The sequence below is a fragment of the Paroedura picta genome, chromosome 8, assembly GCF_049243985.1.
Source record: "Paroedura picta isolate Pp20150507F chromosome 8, Ppicta_v3.0, whole genome shotgun sequence".
NCBI classification, from domain to species: domain Eukaryota; kingdom Metazoa; phylum Chordata; class Lepidosauria; order Squamata; family Gekkonidae; genus Paroedura; species Paroedura picta.
In genome coordinates this window covers 67,883,822-67,901,699 of record NC_135376.1, presented here as the reverse complement: position 1 = coordinate 67,901,699, position 17,878 = coordinate 67,883,822, and the positions used below count along the sequence as shown (strand labels likewise).

At 41.3% G+C, this 17,878-nt stretch overlaps 1 protein-coding gene across 3 annotated transcripts in view; it reads right to left on the bottom strand.

Annotated features, from left to right (window-relative positions):
- Window positions 1–17,878, bottom strand: part of ADGRA1 (adhesion G protein-coupled receptor A1) — a 452,787-nt gene that overhangs the window by 204,251 nt on the left and 230,658 nt on the right. For all 3 annotated transcript variants that reach the window (XR_013233660.1, XR_013233661.1, XM_077350198.1), the window contains one exon: window positions 16,364–16,567. Coding sequence is in view for 1 of the 3 variants with exons in the window: in XM_077350198.1 (XP_077206313.1) it covers window positions 16,364–16,567 (204 nt within the window). In the remaining 2 variants the exon portion in view is untranslated. The remainder of the gene's footprint in view (window positions 1–16,363; window positions 16,568–17,878) is intronic.

Here is a 17,878-nt window from a genome sequence, read left to right as displayed (position 1 = left end):
AGAATATGGACTGGAAGACTAATTGTGCAAATTAAGGGCTGAGAGAGCCTCAGAAGCATTACCTCATGTCTTCTAAATCAGTGGTCCCCAACCTTTTTATCACTGGGGACCGGTCAACGCTTGACAATTTTACTGAGGCCCGGGGAGGGGGGGTAGTCTTTTGCCAAGGGACAAGTGCCTGCTCCACTTGCTTTCCCACCAGCGCCCCTGACTTCCCGCCGACCACTGTGGGGTGCTGCCAGCAGCAGCTGCGCAGTGCCATACCGAGGGGGAGCCCTAGCCATGGTGGCTGCCAGAGAACATCAAAGTTGAGCTGGTGGCAGAGTGGCAGGGCAGTTCCTGAGGCAGAAGGGAGGAGGATGAGGAGGAGCCGCGGCCCTGTATCGACTGACCTATTTACTGATCCACCAGTCCCCGGACTGGGGGTTGGGGACAGCTGTTCTAAATAATGCATCGAACACCTATCCATGAGCAAAGCTGCCCCCTGGCCTGTGGAATTTCACATATTTTTAAATGATTTAGGTATTTATTTAATTTATACCCCACAGTCTCTCCCCACAGGGAGCTTGGGCAGCTTACAACATTTAAAACCATGGCTTTAAAAATATATAATTGCTGTATAGTTTTTACCTCTTGGATGATCTGTTTTATTAACCATTCATTTTTATTCTAAGTTTACTATTTTATAATGTTTTGTTATGGCTGGCAATTGCTGTAAATCATAGTGATTAAGCTTTAAAAATACAATAAAAAGAAACAAAACACAAATAAAAATAATAAAATAACAAACTGCTTGAAAAATTAAGACAACAGGTCATTTCCTTGATTCAAAACATTAGCTAAAGCTTCCCAAAACAAAGGAGCAACAAAATGCAGAAATATCCTATAGGGCAAGGGTAGTCAACCTGTGGCATGACGTTTCCAAGGCAGCCACTAAAAATGCCTTGGCTCTGGTAGGTGACAAGGAGCCAGTTAATAGACCAGGCACCAGTAGAAGGACCTGCAATGATGATCTAGGGAGGTGAACGGGAGGGTCATAATGGAAGATTTTTGTCCCTCAAGCTTTTCAACGTCTAGGTGAAGCTGCTAGAAGTCATCTGGTGATCTGGGCTGAGTTGTCACCAACATGTAGGTGACAGTTGTACCTCAAGTTCCAATGGATCCCAGGAAGACTATGGAAATATTGAACAGGCGACTTGAGGCAGCTTGAGATGTATGAGAGCTAATAAACTGAAACATAAGCTCAACACTACAGAGTTGCTATTGGTGCGGGGAAATATAGACCCAAAAAAATGAATATTTCCTGTCCTGGATGGGTTGCCTTGAAAGAGCAGGCTCATAGCTTGGAGGTGCTGCTGGATCCATACCTCCTGCTGAGAATGAAGATAGAGAGTAATTAAAATGTGGATTAAAATTCAGAGCGTGATTTAAAAATGGAATTCACTGCCAGAGGATGTAGTGATGGCCACAAGAGGGATGCAGGGTAAGTCTATCAGTGTTTTCTAGCCATGGTGACTGAGAACAACCTCTACATTCAGAGGTTCTAAACCTCTGGATCCCAGGGCTAGAAGACAGTATCAGGGGAAAGCCTTGGTCTCTATGCCCTATTGTTGGCCATTCAGAGGAACTGGTTAGACAGTGTGTGAGGCAGGATACTGGATGAGATGGACCATTGGTCTCATCCAGCAGGGCTCTTCTTATGTGCCTAACAATTCTGTCTTTGATTATGGTTTCTACTAATTTGCTTGGGATAGATATTAGGCTGACTAGCCTGCAATTTCCTGGATCCCTTTTTAAAAATTGCTGTAACATTTGCTATTCTTCAGTCTCCTGGTACAGTGGCTGAATTTAGTGACATGTTACATATACAAGCTAGTACATCAGCCATCTCACATCCTTAAGAACTCTTGGGTGCATGCCATCAGGCCTTTTCCTTTATGAACCTACCCATTCCCTTTGTCACTCTGAAGGCCTTGCTTTGGGTAGCCAAACCATTTGAAGACAGATGGGTGGCAACCTGTCTTCTCAGATGGTTCCAAAACTTTAGAACTCCCTCTCCAGGGAGATCAATCCATCATTGTCTTCTGTCGGCAGATGAAGACTTCTTTGTTTCAATTAGCATATTCCCAGTAAACACTTATTGGCTCTCTCCCCGCTTATATGCATGCATGGTTATATTGCTAAACTAGTAATCAAGCCCGCTGTAATCTAAATACAGCGGGCGCTAGACCAGGGAGCCTCTGGCAGTTGCGCGGAGCGCGGCTGCCGGGGGCTCCCTTTGTCGGGGGCCTGACGCGGTGAGAGGCGCTTAGCGCCTCTCGCCACGTCAGGCCGTCGGGCAGGGAGCCTCCGGCAGCCGCACGGGGTTCCCTTTGTGGGCGGCCTGACGCGGCGAGAGGCGCTTCGTGCCTCTCGCTGCGTCAGGCCACCGGGCAGGGAGCCCCTGGCAGCTTTTCGCCTCCCAACGCGTCAGGCCGCCATCAAGGGATGTGCAGTTGCTTCCTTGTCAGCAGGCTGGGAATGGGCCGGGCCAATGGTCTGTCCGGAGGAAGGGGCCAATCAGGCCCCTTCCTCATCACGGACAAAGCCCTCCCCCCAAGGGCTTAATGAATTATTTAGTCGGCGGTGCCCACGGCGCCACAGGCGTGTTAAGGATATTTAGGCATGCACTTTAAATGCTGTTTTAATGTTTTAAATGCCCTCATGTTCTCTGTTTTGGGGAACCTATTAGGGTAGAAAGGCAGCGTGAAAGCATTTTAAATAAACATTTCCAGCATTTTTTTCTTCCAATGACCAAGCTTTATTTTAAAGGGCACAGCTGCCACAACATCAAATACATTGGTGAGCAGTTCCCATAATTTTAGTTTTTAGAATACTACACTTACTGCACTTTATTGCACTAGGCCACAGGCCATCGCAAGATCAGACACACAATAAAATTGTTCAGTACAATGAGTTAGTTCAAAACAAACACAGATCGATCACGCTTATCAAATAAGAGAGTTAAATTACATTTAACCCATACATTCTGCTCATGAGCTACTTAGAAAGTCCACAGTATTTGCCATGCCAGCTTGAATCTCTCTTGTGGCCAATGCAAAGGTGGCAACCCTTTGTGTCACAAATGGATCCGTATCAGCAAGCAAATACCTTAATTTATCATGAGCTGAAGAAAATGCACTTGGAATAATTTTATTTAGAAATTTCCTCCTTGGATCTGTGTAAAATGCACATTCCAACAGATAGATTCAAGTGGGTAGCCGTGTTGGTCTGTCTAAAGCAGCACAACAAAATCAGAGCCCAGTGGCCATTGGACTCTGATTCCAATAGATAGTGTGGAAGATCTTCAACTACTGGGCTCCCAGTCTAGGGTTGTGCGCTTTGGCTACGGAAGCAGCCGTTCACCACGAAAAGAGGACAGTTCGATATGAATATGATAACAGAAGAAAGAACCTACCCTAGGCTATAATAAACATTTAAACAATTTAACAATAAATACAGATAGAAATGTCTTATATCTTCTTTTAATTGTCATAAACAACCAAAATGGCCTCCAGATTTAAACCATTTTCAAAGGTATTTTCATCAGTGGTTGTTATCAGTGGTTGTTTTTCCAACTTAGTATTTGCTGGTGAAGTCCTTCACTAGGACTTATTCTTCTTCACAGAATTTAAACAATATATATTGTTTAAATTCTGTGAAGAAGAATAAATCCTAGTGATAAATAGTGAATAAATCCTAGTTATGGCCTTTGTCTCACAGGTATGGGGAAGTTTTAGTCCAAAGACAGGGGAACAGTCTTTGGACTAAAACTTCCCCATACCTGTGAGCCAAAGGCTAACATATATATTGTTTGAAATTTTGTGAAGAATAGATCCTAGTGAAGGACTTCACCAGTAAATACTAAGTTGGAAAAACAACCACTGATAACAACCACTGATGTAAATACCTTTGAAAATGGTTTAAATCTGAAAGCAGCCGTTCAATCACGAGGCAGACAATGTAAGAGGAAAAATCATATAAGTTGGAGGAAGATTCTTTAAGCTGGAGAAAGGCTCTGTGGAGAATGGCTGGACCTACCCCAATGTTATTACTAATTTCAGGACTATGTGTTCTGTTACAGTACAGCTGTCATTGACCGTTTATGCACTGGAGGTTTCATGCTGGGCTGCAGGCTGGAGTTTTAGTTATGGCAGATTGCCCCACCTCTTCCTGCACCCATACGGGAGAGCATTTGGATTGGTACACCTCAGCCACCCTCTATTTGTGCTCCTGCATGGGAGCTGGGGCAGTGAAGTTCTCAGTGCATAAACGGTCATTGTGACTTTCGTCCCCAAAAAACGGGCTAGGAGGAGAGGAGGCCAATCTATTATTTAGCTCAGTTTCACTGCAACTCATTAGGCAAATTTAGAAAATACATACATACCTTTGATTTAAGAAAATGAGCAACAGATTTTTCCCATTTGTGACACAAAGAGTACATGCTGCACTTCTGAAGTTCATAGATGCCAACAAGCAGAGTTGTGTTACAGTTTGCACCGCATGCTCATTAGAAACCTGAGTGATGCAACTCCATTGGTTTAGTGAAATATCTTATGCAAACATATGAATAGTACACAGTAAAGTACTACCCACTGCTGCAAACGAAAAGTGGAAGAGCAAACTCCCTACTATGGTCATGGTCATGATAAACTAGGTGTAATCAACTATCTATTTAAAATGGGAACTGTGGATTAACCCATTTCGACAATGTACCAGATCGTATTTAAACTGCACCAGAAATTCTCTTTTCTAGGCAGCATTAGATATAGACTTGTCAAAGTGGTTTTAGGGATGTTCCGAAAGTATAGACTGTTGTTCTGTTCTCTCATGGCTGCGCAAAGGGTATTGGAATAGAAAGCTTTATGCACACAATACTAATAGGCTTAATGTGAAAGAAACTCATCACTCAACATGTAGGGTGTCAATGGCAGGCAGTAAGTACTGTGGGCCAGACATCTGCTCCAATGCCATATATGTTAGGCTGGATAGGACAAGCACCAGCGACCCCGAAAACAGAGATCGCAGTCAGTCAAGCTCCTGTTCCCCAGTCACACATTCTCTACACAGTGCCACATCGACAAAGGTTGTTATAATCACTATTATTATTCTAAACTGCCTTTCTCCTTTAAAGAGGGTGTAAGATTTTGTCACAGTGGCCTAGAAGAAATCTAACCTAGGTCCTGAAGGTCCATTTTCTGGTATGAAGCACAAAGTGATATCCAATTTTTTTTTTTTGCAAGATTTGTATTATTTTGGATAGTGCATCCTGACTAAAACCGTACGCTGACAAACCTTTGAACTGGCAGGATTTTGACTAATTTCTCCCAAAGCATATACAAATTATTGATCCTGTTTCTGCAATACGGCAATTGATATCATTAATTTCACTTGCAATGCATGTTCCAGAAGCTAATGTAGTGTGTTATTAACTGTTACAAAGTCAGTGTTTTTATTAGCAGATTTTTCTTAATTAGAACAACGGCTATTATTTACCATCACATTGCACATGAAGGAGTTCAGTTATTTAGCTTTCTTGCCTCATAATACACAAATTGCCTATATGGGAAATATTAAAAACGGAGTTTCCATTAGGGCAAAGGTAAATTCATTACTTTGAATTATGAAACACAGTAAGACCAATATTCTAGCAAGTCATATAAATTCAATGACTTGGACCCAGAGATTCAGGGATGCAGGAACCGTGGGTTTCCCCATGTCCCCCCTCCCCCAGCAGCCATTTTCAATCCTGGGAATGTTTACTCCCAAGACTGCAGGTCCTGCATGGAGTAATAGCCATATAGGTCAGGAGACTTTAGTGGGAAGGGACAAAACATATCAGCAAAGCTCTCCTGACGGATGAGACAGAAAGAGAAGCTCACTTCCCATTAGACATGTACATTTGGTTTATCCAAGTTGAAAAAAAATACTAAATAAGTGCCAATTTGGGTTTTATTCAGTATTTTAAAACCAAACTATGATTCTCATCTTCGTTCCGGGTGCCGACTCGCTAAATTCGAATAGATTTGGCTTCATTCAGGTTTCCCAAATAGATGCTGAAGGAATAGGTCTTTCCCACCTATTGCTGTGGTTTCCAGGTCAACAGGAGAGAGGGGAAAGAGGCATCTTTGCAGATCAATGGAAAAGGCCCCTGAGGGGGAGGTTCAGCCACTGATGGCAATGCATTTTGCAAATGGCATTGCAGTGAGGTCTGCAAGTTTGCAGCTGCCTCACAGAATATAAAAATATTAGTCTACACAGATCCCATAGATCTAAGGATAAATTCTCCCAGGGTTGAAAAAGAGTGGTGGGGGAAAGGGAATGTGGGAAATTACTGCACTTTCTGCTGCTGAATCACTGGATTGCACACAACATGCAAACTATGCATGAAAAGAATCTTGAATAATTGTGCCTGGAGTAGGGGAGGATGAGAAGAGCCACACGGATACATTGGAATGGGAAAGGCTCTTCATGTCCTATAGTGGCATGGATGGAGAACAATGGGTCATATTTCCCCACCCATCCATTTGGGATAAATGAAGAAAGATAACTAGTTTTACAGGACAAAGTGGCAGAAGTCCCTGTTCCTACCTCATTACCGACCTCATAGCTGCATAGTCAACCCACCAGCCCTGGAAGTGGCTGTGATACACCCAGGGCCTGTTACAAGGAGAAGCCTATAGGAGCATCTCTGTTATGTTCAATCGGATGCATTGCCCTTCAGGACCCATCTGCAAACATTATTTCTGCATTGTTTTTTAAAGTTAGGGACAGAGCTGTGGCTTGTGGAAATGGTATAGCACTGCCTATAATAATTATCGAGAGGAACTGTAGAGGTGGCTCTAAAATAACACAGTCTGCATCATATACACACCTCAAAATCAATCTCCAGGCACATGTATGCAAAATTCTGCTGCAGCACTGAGTACAATACAAGGGAATAAAATGAAAATTGATTTTAAAAGCACTGAACTTATTTGGAATGCAAAGTAATTTTGGAGTGCATTACATCTCTTCAGTGAAGTGACTTCATTAAGCGGATCATTGCCTATCCTGTGAGCGAGTGCGTATGAATTTATAAATAAGATAGCTTCACATTACAACCAAGTACGACTATGACAGAGTGGCAGTTTCCTCTATATTTTCACAGGCTCATTACTTGACTGGAAAAATGTAGTGTGTGTTAGAAATGGAATATGACTTTGTCTCTTGCAGAAGTCTTTAATTTTGAGCAGTGAGATGGCTCCCATCTGTTGACATTTCCCTGACACTTGTTAGTTCAGCACAGGTTTTTTCATCAATGCAAAAAAATCCCAAAGAATTATTGAAGTTAGCAAGCATGAATTATAGGGTTTTGCTAAATATGTTGAGCTGTAAAAGATCAGTCTTTCCTAGTTCATATTTGGAGGCTCTCTGGAATTGCCATAGTCACAATGGCAAAACAGACAAAGAACACAACCTATCGTGTTTGGCTGCATGTTGTGCAAAGCCAGTGAAACCAAGGAAGCCAATAATTTCACACTAGAGAAACAGTTTGCTAAGGACATAGGTGAAAACTTGCTGTTCTTGCTTATTGCCACCTTTAGCTCTCCAACACATGATCACATTATACTGCTATTATTCAAGAGCAGTGCTATTTTTTCCCTGCAATTAAAAAAAACAAAAAAACAAGAAACCTCAGCCTAACTTTCTGATGATTAATAGTTTACTACCATTTCCTTAAAATTAATTAGAATTTTGTCACTGATACAAATATTGGCCAAGCTTTCTCAGCATCTCTGGATGGTTTTCTATGAAGTCATGCAGTCAAAGCAATCAGGCCTCCTTTTAATAAAAATGGCAACCAAGTAATTGGTAGAGACAAACACCAACCAACCAGGCAATGTGCTTATGTCTCCACAAAATTCTTTGCTCTTATTATCAGAAGCCCAATTACTAGAAGGAGATAAAAATCAATAATAATATTATTTGCTTAGGCCAGCTCGGTATTAACTATGCATCAGGAAATGGCTGCAAGCTTACAGGAAATATATCAGGCTACAAATACAAAATAATTTGGTTTCAATACAATACTGGTTCAAAATTCCATGCACATCTATGAATGAATTGTGTCTGGAAAAAAACAAATGTGGGGTCTTTATTCAGCTCTGGAGCTCATTGGGTGGTCTTGGGCTTGTTTCTCTATCACCCAATCTAATTTACCTCGGGGCCAACTAGAAATTGTACTGTCCTTGTGGCCACCATGACCCTTTAAAATGCCAAAACATACAGCAGAGCAAGTTTTGAGTCCAGTACCAGAAGAAAGACCAACTAGATTTCCAGGGTCTAAGCCAGCCTTTTTCAACTTTTTTACCATTGAGAAACCCCAGAAACATTCTTCAGGCTCCGAGAAAGCCCAGAAATGGTGTGATGGTTCAGAATACAGTTGGGAAGTATAACTGTGTACATCCCCACTAGGAGCCCCTCCCCTTCCCACCAGGCTCATCATTGGCCATTTTGGGAGGGGAGGGGCAGTTCAACATAACCATATATTGTCATATCACCCAACAAATATTTAACAATTTGTTATAAAATATAAACATTAATTAACCCCCACCCATTCAGGAAACCCTTCCAGGGCCATCAAGAAACCACAGGGTTTCACAAAACCCTAGTTGTGAAAGCCTGGTCAAGAGTCAAAGACCCTTTTGTCAGATATTCTTGAAAATTTATACCCTGGAAAATCGTATGCTTTAAGGTGCTACTGTACTTGAACCTTGCTCTTCTATTGCAGGCCAACATGGCTACCCATCCGAAAGTATACAGCAGTTGGTGAAAGGTATACAACACAAACAACCAATGTTTAAGGAAATGGGATGTTGTTCCAGGTGGTTTTGGATAAGAGCTTTGCTTACTAGATTGACCTGTTTCTAACAATAATGCTATCTGCACTTGTTACGTTGCTACATTGTTAGCAGAAAGTCAAGTACCTTTGCTGGTTAATGGGTTTATAGAGCAAACGGTTTTGGCACCAGTATCTTTATATGCACCAGCAATAAAATAAAATAAATAGAAACACTGATATTCTTTCAGAGAGTTAGCCACAGTAGGTGGGGAAAGAGAAAGCCTTGCATTCATTGGGTGGAATGTATCAGACAATGGTGAATCATGAGATTAGTTCTCCAAAAGCAAAGCATCTTTCAAAATGCATCTTTCATAAGATAACATTTAAGCCAACCACATCATATATTCCTTTTATTTCCCCCCCCCCTTTTTTTGCTTTTTTGGCTCTATTGCTATTAATATATTTCACAGTGAGAATGGCCTTTTGATTTGTCACACTGCATTACAGGAGATGTCTTTATGGTGGAATGTTTCAAGCTGAACTGGCTTTGAAACACAGCACTTAAAAAGAAATACAAAGGAGACTACTAAAGAACACTGGCAAAATGTGTTTTTTAATGTAAGCATTTTTAAATGTTGTTTTTTTATTGGAATGGGTCTGATAATAGATGGACAAAAAAGTGCATGTCTCATCTATGACAGCTCATCCTCTGGTACACTGTAGTATTATATTTTAATTCAAAACCCTATAAAACCAATACACTTTTATAAAGCTTCATTTTTTTAAAAAAGGACTCAAAATATGCTGGCATTCAGAACAGTAGCTAGATCACAGAAATTCTAGGCCCTCACCCAAAGATCTAAATGTGCAATTGTGCACCACTGGAAAGTACAGCCTTGTTGTTGTTGTTAGGTGCGAAGTTGTGTCCGACCCATTGCGACCCCATGGACAATGATCCTCCAGACCTTCCTGTCCTCTACCGTTCCCCGGAGTCCATTTAAGTTTGTACCAACTGCTTCAGTGACTCCATCCAGCCACCTCATTCTCTGTCGTCCCCTTCTTCTTTTGCCCTCAATCGCTCCCAGCATTAGGCTCTTCTCCAGGGAGTCCTTCCTTCTCATGAGGTGGCCAAAGTATTTGAGTTTCATCTTCAGGATCTGGCCTTCTAAGGAGCAGGCAGGGCTGATCTCCTCTTGGACTGACCGGTTTGTTCGCCTTGCAGTCCAAGGGACTCGCAAGAGTCTTCTCCAGCTCTAGTGTTTTCTTTCTAACACTGAAAAGCCTAGCAAAACTTGATTACCAGTGTATGTACCATGCAACTATAAGAAGAAGAAGAAGAAGAAGAAGAAGAAGAAGAAGAAGAAGAAGAAGAAGAAGAAGAAGAAGAAGAAGAAGAGTTGGTTCTTATATGCTGCTTTTCTCTACAGTTCTTTAAGAACAATACAGCTCTAGCATCCTAGATCCACTGGCTAAGCTTTCTCAACCCCACCGTCTGCATGCCATGGACTAAGTGCCAAGGGGCAAGAGCACCTTTGACTCTTGTCCTGAAACTCACACCTTCGGCCATGCTCGCTTAAGTAGCTATATATGGAGGGAAATAAAAGCTTAGTCCAGACTTCTAACACTGACTGTGATGTACCTAAGATACTTTTCCTCTCACAGAAGAGCCTCTGGCCATACCTAGATTTAAATACCTGTAAGAGTAGGAAACTGATGTTCTCATAACTGGCAGAGATGTTCCCAAGAACCCATTCCCCAACCTTCAAATTAGAAAATGTATAATACATTACCTATCTATTTGCGTAATCACAGTCCTAGCATAGAGACTAACTAAACTGACTGGTACCTATTAGATCATCTCTGATTTACAATTGGAGCATTTGCCACAAGCAGGTACATGTAGATGTCTTCAAAGAAACTATCAAGACTGTGAACTAGTTGACAGACCTGAATTTTTACCCAGAGTCCCTAAGACTGAGTTACAAAACCAGAGTCTCAGGGCCAAAATATGAGACTTGGCAATCCCATCTAGACGTATCAGGTGACCGTCCTCATACTGCTAAGCAAGGAAAAGGATAGAGTATTGAGGTCGTATTGCTGTCCAGAGGCTTTTAATGAGAAGTCCGTGCCTGATTCTACAATACATTTCAGTCATTCCATCTCCATTGAATTTTATTCATGTGTCAACTGTTAAGATACCTGAGTGCATGCAATATTGATGCTAATTCATTCTACTGAAATATGTTCTTTGGGAACTCATGGAAAATTGATTGTCCCAAAATGTAACATGTGTGCCTGATGGAAATGCTGCATATGATGCTTTCCCCCCCTTTTTTTTAACAAGCAGTGCCTTCTGTTCTAATAATATCCCCAGATTTTGCTTTACCTATCACCATCTAAATGCCAAGTTTTGAGACAATACAGTCTGTTCTTTGACTATGTGGAAATTTATTGTAATTCACCAAACATTGTAAATATTCAAGAAGCACATCATAATGTCAGTATTGTGTCAGTGTGAAAATGGATCATTATCATAAATTAAAGCTACATGGGCACAATTAATTACTTAAATCACATGATGGAAGTCTGGGTTGGATTTAGGCTTGGAGACTCAGCATTTTATAGTGGTTAAGAGTGGTGGCCTCTAATGCGGAGAATAGGGTTTGATCCCTCCCAGTCCTCCATATGAAGCCTGCTGGGTGATCATGGGCCAGTCACAGTTCTCTCAGTCTCTGCCACACCTACCTTACAAGGTGCCTGTTGTGGGGACAAGAAGGGAAGGTGATTGTAAACAGCTTTGAGACTCCTTAGGGTAAAGAAAAGCAGAGTATAAAAAACAACTCTTCTACTCTTATTCAATGGATAAACAAAACTTTGGGCAATTATGCACTGGGGAAAACCTTGCAAAAATTCTACAAAAAACACTGTGTTCCCCCCTCCCCCCGGTTTCTGCATGTGGCACCGTTTTTCCCATAGAAGCACCACTGTTGTATTTTTAATTCTGCATGATACTCCTTCTAGCAGTGAGTGCACCTTTTGACCCATTATGCACGGGCCGTATTACCTGCATTGGCGGCAGCAGCACTTTGGGGGAAATCCCCGATAACGCTCGCTGCTGCCACCAGCGTGGGCGCCTCCTGGCCCAGGGCTATGGAAAGCCCGTGTTAAGCGAACGTGGAATCTTCTGTAATTTCCTGGTTAAGCCAGGGCTGCGGTAGGCCAGCGCTATGCATAATCGTCAGCTTGTTGGCCAGCCCAGCCCCGACCCTACGGTGTCCCTTAAAGCAGGGGTAGTCAACCTGTGGTCCTCCAGATGTTCATGGTCTACAATTCCCATGAGCCCCTGCCAGCAAATGCGACCCACTGGCCCCACCAGTGTGTGTGGAGGGGGCCTGGCCCCTCCCCACCTCCCCACCCCCACTGCTTCACTTACCTCGGCTGGCAGCGATCCAGCCCTCCTGGCCCCGATGTAAAGGGCACGCACGCTACGCCGGGGCAACCCAGCATGCCTCACTCCCGTGCGTACATGGGAAATGGCAGGGCATCATGTCCCACCGCAACAGCACGGCGCCAGCGCAGGGAAGCTGCCACTGTTCATAAAGAGTCTTTCCATGGCATTTCCTTACATTATTTGAAACTTGTTTTGTAATGTCTTTTCCTTTACACTGGTACCATGGGTGCCTTTTTTTTTTGGGGGGGGGTGATATACAGATACTCCCTGTCTCTTCAATAGAGGTTAAGGAAAGTTTCTTATATACCAATGATATTATTTACTGGCATACTATGAAAAGCCTCATCTGCCCATTTCCATGCATTGCTCCTATATTAAAAGGACATTTTCCCTCAGGGCTAGTTGAATCGTATGAACCACTATTGAAAGATTATCACAACAGCAGCCCCATAAGACATTTGAGGGGGGGGTCAACTGAATGTCATGAGGAATAGGGGGCTGCAGTGAAAAAGAGGTAATTCTGTAAAATTGCTTTTTCCTTCCTCTCTTGACAATGGACATTTGCTTCACCATGCTCCTCTACCACTGGAAGGAAAAAGGGGCAAATGTGTTCAATTTCCCTTCCTCACAGCAACAACCTCATGGCATTTTGTCTATAAAGCAAATTTGACTTTCAGTGTGGCTTTTTCAAAGGCTGTACGGGGGGGGGGGCAGGAGGAAGACAGCTTTTCAGAGGATAACAGTCCCATTAATTTAGTCAACTCCTTGAAAGCAGCTGAAATTGATTGATATTCTCTTGCCATTCAAGACTCTTTATGTTTTTGTTCTACATCTTCAGGTTTCCTCTCCACCCACCCTCCTGCTAAGAAATAACAAAGTCCTATTTAGCCAGTACTTTAGTAAAAGCTGATATTTCATACATGGTAGTTGCAGGACAAATGGATACAGGAAAAGGTTTAATTTTCAAGTGAATAAAGTTAGAATATCAATGAATTGTGAAATTATGCAAACATAATCTTACTTTAACACAACCTGCTGTAACGGCCAGATCTAACTTGGATTCCAATTTAATGACACTTTCAGAATGAAGCCTTACATTTGGTTATCATTAGAAAGAGTTTTCTGAAAACTGCACCTGCAGTTCAAAAAAAAATATCTGTTCACCGAAATGAGACATGACAATCAAAGTTTGGCCAGAAATTTGACTTGGATGCTTTCTATAAGCATGGCAAAATACGTAAGAAAAGATTAAGCCACACTAAAGCTCTTTATACAGTGATGTACTGCCAAGATTATATACGTTTCCAAACAAAATGTTCTGCAGTAGCTTGAGATAAATTCTAGATGTCTGGCATATTCCTGGGGCAGCAGAAAGGAATCTAATAACTTGTTTTTCATTTTTAGGAAGAAATACTTTGTCATAACAAAGAAAAGAGGCAACAGGACTCTGGCAGACAAATATATTTGGGGAAGAAAATCTAAATTTTTTGTACCTGAAAATACAGACAATATGTCAATCAAGTTACAACACACAGCACAGCTTTGAAATGGAAAAGCACAATCTGCTGACTGGCAAGAGAATCCAATCAAGTATGAGTTTGCCCATTTTCTCTGCCGTTTGTAGCCACATACATGGATGAAAACATTTAGCAGACCACAAGTCTTCAGAACTTGGATGTTCCTGTGAAATTCAACTAGGGGTGCCAGCTTTGGGCTGGAAAATACCTGGAGGCTTTGAGGTGCAGCTGGGAGTAGGTGGGATTTGGGGCAGAGAGGGACCTTGGTGGAATATAATACTATGGCTCCCCACAGGAGCCATTTTCTCAAGGGAAACTAATCTCTTTAGTCTAGAGATAGGCTATAGTTCCAAGGGATCCCCAGGTCCCACTTGGGGACTGGCATCTCTAAACTCAACACAACTTGAAGGATTCTGGTTAAATTGGAAGGAGTTGCATCTGTTCTGAACTCTAGCATTCTCTGTCTTAATTTTAAAGGGACCCTAGCAGAATCCCCAAAACCAAAGGTAGAGGCATTTCAACATGAAAGAAAACCCTTCCACATTGGTTCATTTGCCACAAAATTCCAACATGCTGCAATTATTCCTAAGGCTGGTTCTAGGATGAGTACCCAGTTGGGTTAAGGTTGCCAGCCTACAGCTGAGGCCTGGAGTTTCCCCAGAAATAGAACTGTTCTTCAGACTACAGAGATCAGTTTCCTTGAGAAAATAACTACATTGGGCAGATTCTATGGCATTCTACCATGCAGAAGTCCCTCCCCTCCCTAAATTTCCAGATATTTCCCAATCAGGAGTTGGCAGCCCTAGCAGTGATGGAAGACTTTCTTTCACTAAGCCTTTTCACCATGATTAATATCTGCAAGGCACAACCCCTAATAACATTCAGTATTACAGAAAACAATTTGAAATTGACAGATCTAAAACTACATGCCCTCTCTTTCTACAACTCATTCCCTAAATCTATATAAAAATAATTTGTATGTACTATATTTTTAACAAAAAAATAAATTCAGAAATATATTTCTATCCATTGTGTACAAGTAACAGAACCGAACAATTTCTCTCCCCACCTCCGATGACAGCCATTTTAGGGGGATTACAAAATGATTACAAAGAAATGTTTGCAATTCATATGTTTTGCTCCAAATTTTACATACACTCCAGTGCAAGGATTTTGCTCCAATTTTACATCAGTGCAAGGATTTTGCTTTTCAGAAGGCTTTTTAAATTGTAACCTCTCCCATCAACCCACACCATATTTCTCTGATATTTAAAATCAGCAAAACACACAACAAACGAGTCTGCAGGAAGGGGGGAAATGCATTTAAAGATTTCTAAGTGTTCCTGAAGCAGCTCTGCAACAGTTCTTGTGAAACATAATTTCTGTAGTACCCAGAATACTTCAAGAACTAAGCCTATTAAAATAAGATTCTGTTCAAGGATAACAAGAACTTCGACTTGGAACACTTCAAATTTAATAACATGCTCAACCAAATGCAAAATTCCATTTTGTGCTGGATCAGAATTTAATTGTTCCGCTTCATTATGTGATATAAATAATACATTCCACCAAGGATCCTACTTCTATTTGTTTCCTTAGAGTTCTTTAGGCATTATATAAAGAGATGATTTTAAAGAGTCATAACATTATTAAAACAAAATTAACTGAGTTTTCCTAATATTTATTATTTCCTAATATTTTCATTTAGAATATTCAAGTGTCTAAACATACAATGGGCCCACTAAAAACCTTTTATGGGTGTGTATTCACTCTCATGCATGCATGCACACATACACACACACACACATCTGCTGGTTTCCCAGAAATTTAAGGTGCCTCATATTCACAGATAAGCAAACAATCTGTAAAATACCAATGCATAAAGAGCACCATAAAATCATTTCTAAACATCATTAACTATGTAGCTTCAAATTGCTGCAACTGTTGACATTTCTCAGCGTCCACCATCTTTTATTGTCTTATGATTCTTGTGTACTTATGATTTCTATATTCTGCCCAATACTCACAGTTCAAATAAATATGTTTTCTTAGAAACGTAATAACCACATGGGAAGGTTACAAAGACTTGAGCACTTGGAATGGGAAGACTTAGACATGTGGAAGGAAAGGGACATTTTTTATCAGAATCAGGATACACAGTACTAGATTTTAAACCCGTTTTTAAATTGATTCCCAAGTTGATTTAAATGAGGTAAAAAAAAAAAACCCCAACATACTCAAATGGATTAATACATTTGTATATTGTCCCCTGCTGAAATCAGTTTAAAACTATCAATATAACATTTCAGCGTTCCAGAACATTTGAGAAAATCGGCACTGCATTTACACATTTGGCCCTGTAACAAAATTAGAATTAATTCTTTACTAATCAATATGCAAAAAGATGAAGCCATCTGAATTTCAGTTTTAGATAACTCATTCTCATTCATACAGTGAAGGTTCTGAACCCTGCAAAAGGTAAGCTGTTTTTATGACATACATTTCAAGTTATTCATTGGTTGCCCCACTTACCATTGTAGAGAAATTCACCACAGAGCCACTATGACTCCCAGCATTGCACTTAAAATTCAAATGTTGCTCTGGCTCCCCGCTCCCTGTGTCACGGGTCAGTGACCTGTCTAAATTTGCAGATATCTTCTGAAAGGCAGTACAAGTCATCCCCACGAAGCTGGATGGTTTGATCACAAACGCCTCCAGAGCAATATTAAGAGAAACCTGTCAAAAGAAATAGGAGGGACTGGTAACACTGCTTTAGAGATGTACAAAAAGCCACATAATATATTTGTAAACTCAGAACACTTTTCTGCATAGAGAACATATGTATATATATACACACACACATACCCAAGCATATAATTTGTAAAATAGTGTCATAGCCTACAACGACTCCATTTTTAACAGCAAAGCAGTACAAGGGCCTAATTTCCTACAGTTAACAAGCAGAAGTTCATAATAATACTATTCTGAGTAATCATTATGTTTTAACAATATTTTTACAGCTAAATTGACATAACACTGTTGATTAATACTACAGCTATCCAGTCCTGACCTGGACCATTTATGCACTGGAAAATCCAATGCCCTAGCTCCCATGCAGGAGCACAAATTGGGAGCAGATGAGGCACACCAGGCCAAATGCTCCCTCATGTGGGTGCAAGAAGAGGTGAGGCAACCTGCCATGAACTCCAGCCTGCAGCCCACCATGAAACCTCCAGTGCATAAATGGTCCTGGAGAGCCAAGGTTATCCTGAACTTGGCCATAGATAGTATTTAGATTGGTGACCTCCGAAAAATATCCGAGTCATGATGTGGAGGTGGGCAATGGCAAGCCACCTATGAATGTCTCTTGCTTTGAAAATTCTGCAGGGTCACCCTGGCCATTTCTGCACTCAAATCTTAGTGCCAGTTATCGCTGAATTCTAGTTTGTATTCTTTTAATCTGAATCCTGTGCCTGCACTCTGCACCTGTTTTTTTTTTTAATGGATTTCTCTTGGGAACCACAGAGTATGTATTCTGCTCCACAACAAGAAAAAGTGAATGCTGCAGCACTGATTTAAAAAAAAAACTGAAGCACTAAACTTTTAGCAAGAAGGCTACATAACACTGAATTGAGCAGGAGCTATTTCTCCTTACAATTTCAAAAAACACACCTTGTCAAAAACTGATCAATAAGGAGTGGAGGAGTAGCCTCCCAGAGGTGGAGGGGGGGGGCAGAAAGTCTGATGGAATTGTTATGTTTGTGAATTACCTTTAATTTGGGAATGAAAAAAGGGGGGAAACTGCAGCAATAGCACTTAAAAAGAGAGAGAGAGAGATAGCAAAGGGGAAACAAACTGAGTGCTGAAGGGAGTAAAATCCAAGCAGAAAGAAAGAGAAAGCCCGACTCATCTGCAAGGTGAAAGTGAGGTTGCAGAAAGGAAAAATATACCCCATAGGAATGCACAGCGAAAGCAAAGGAAAACACCGGTGTATAAAAGGCCCGCAACAGCTGAGGCTTAACTTTCCACTAGCATGGCTAGAAGTGA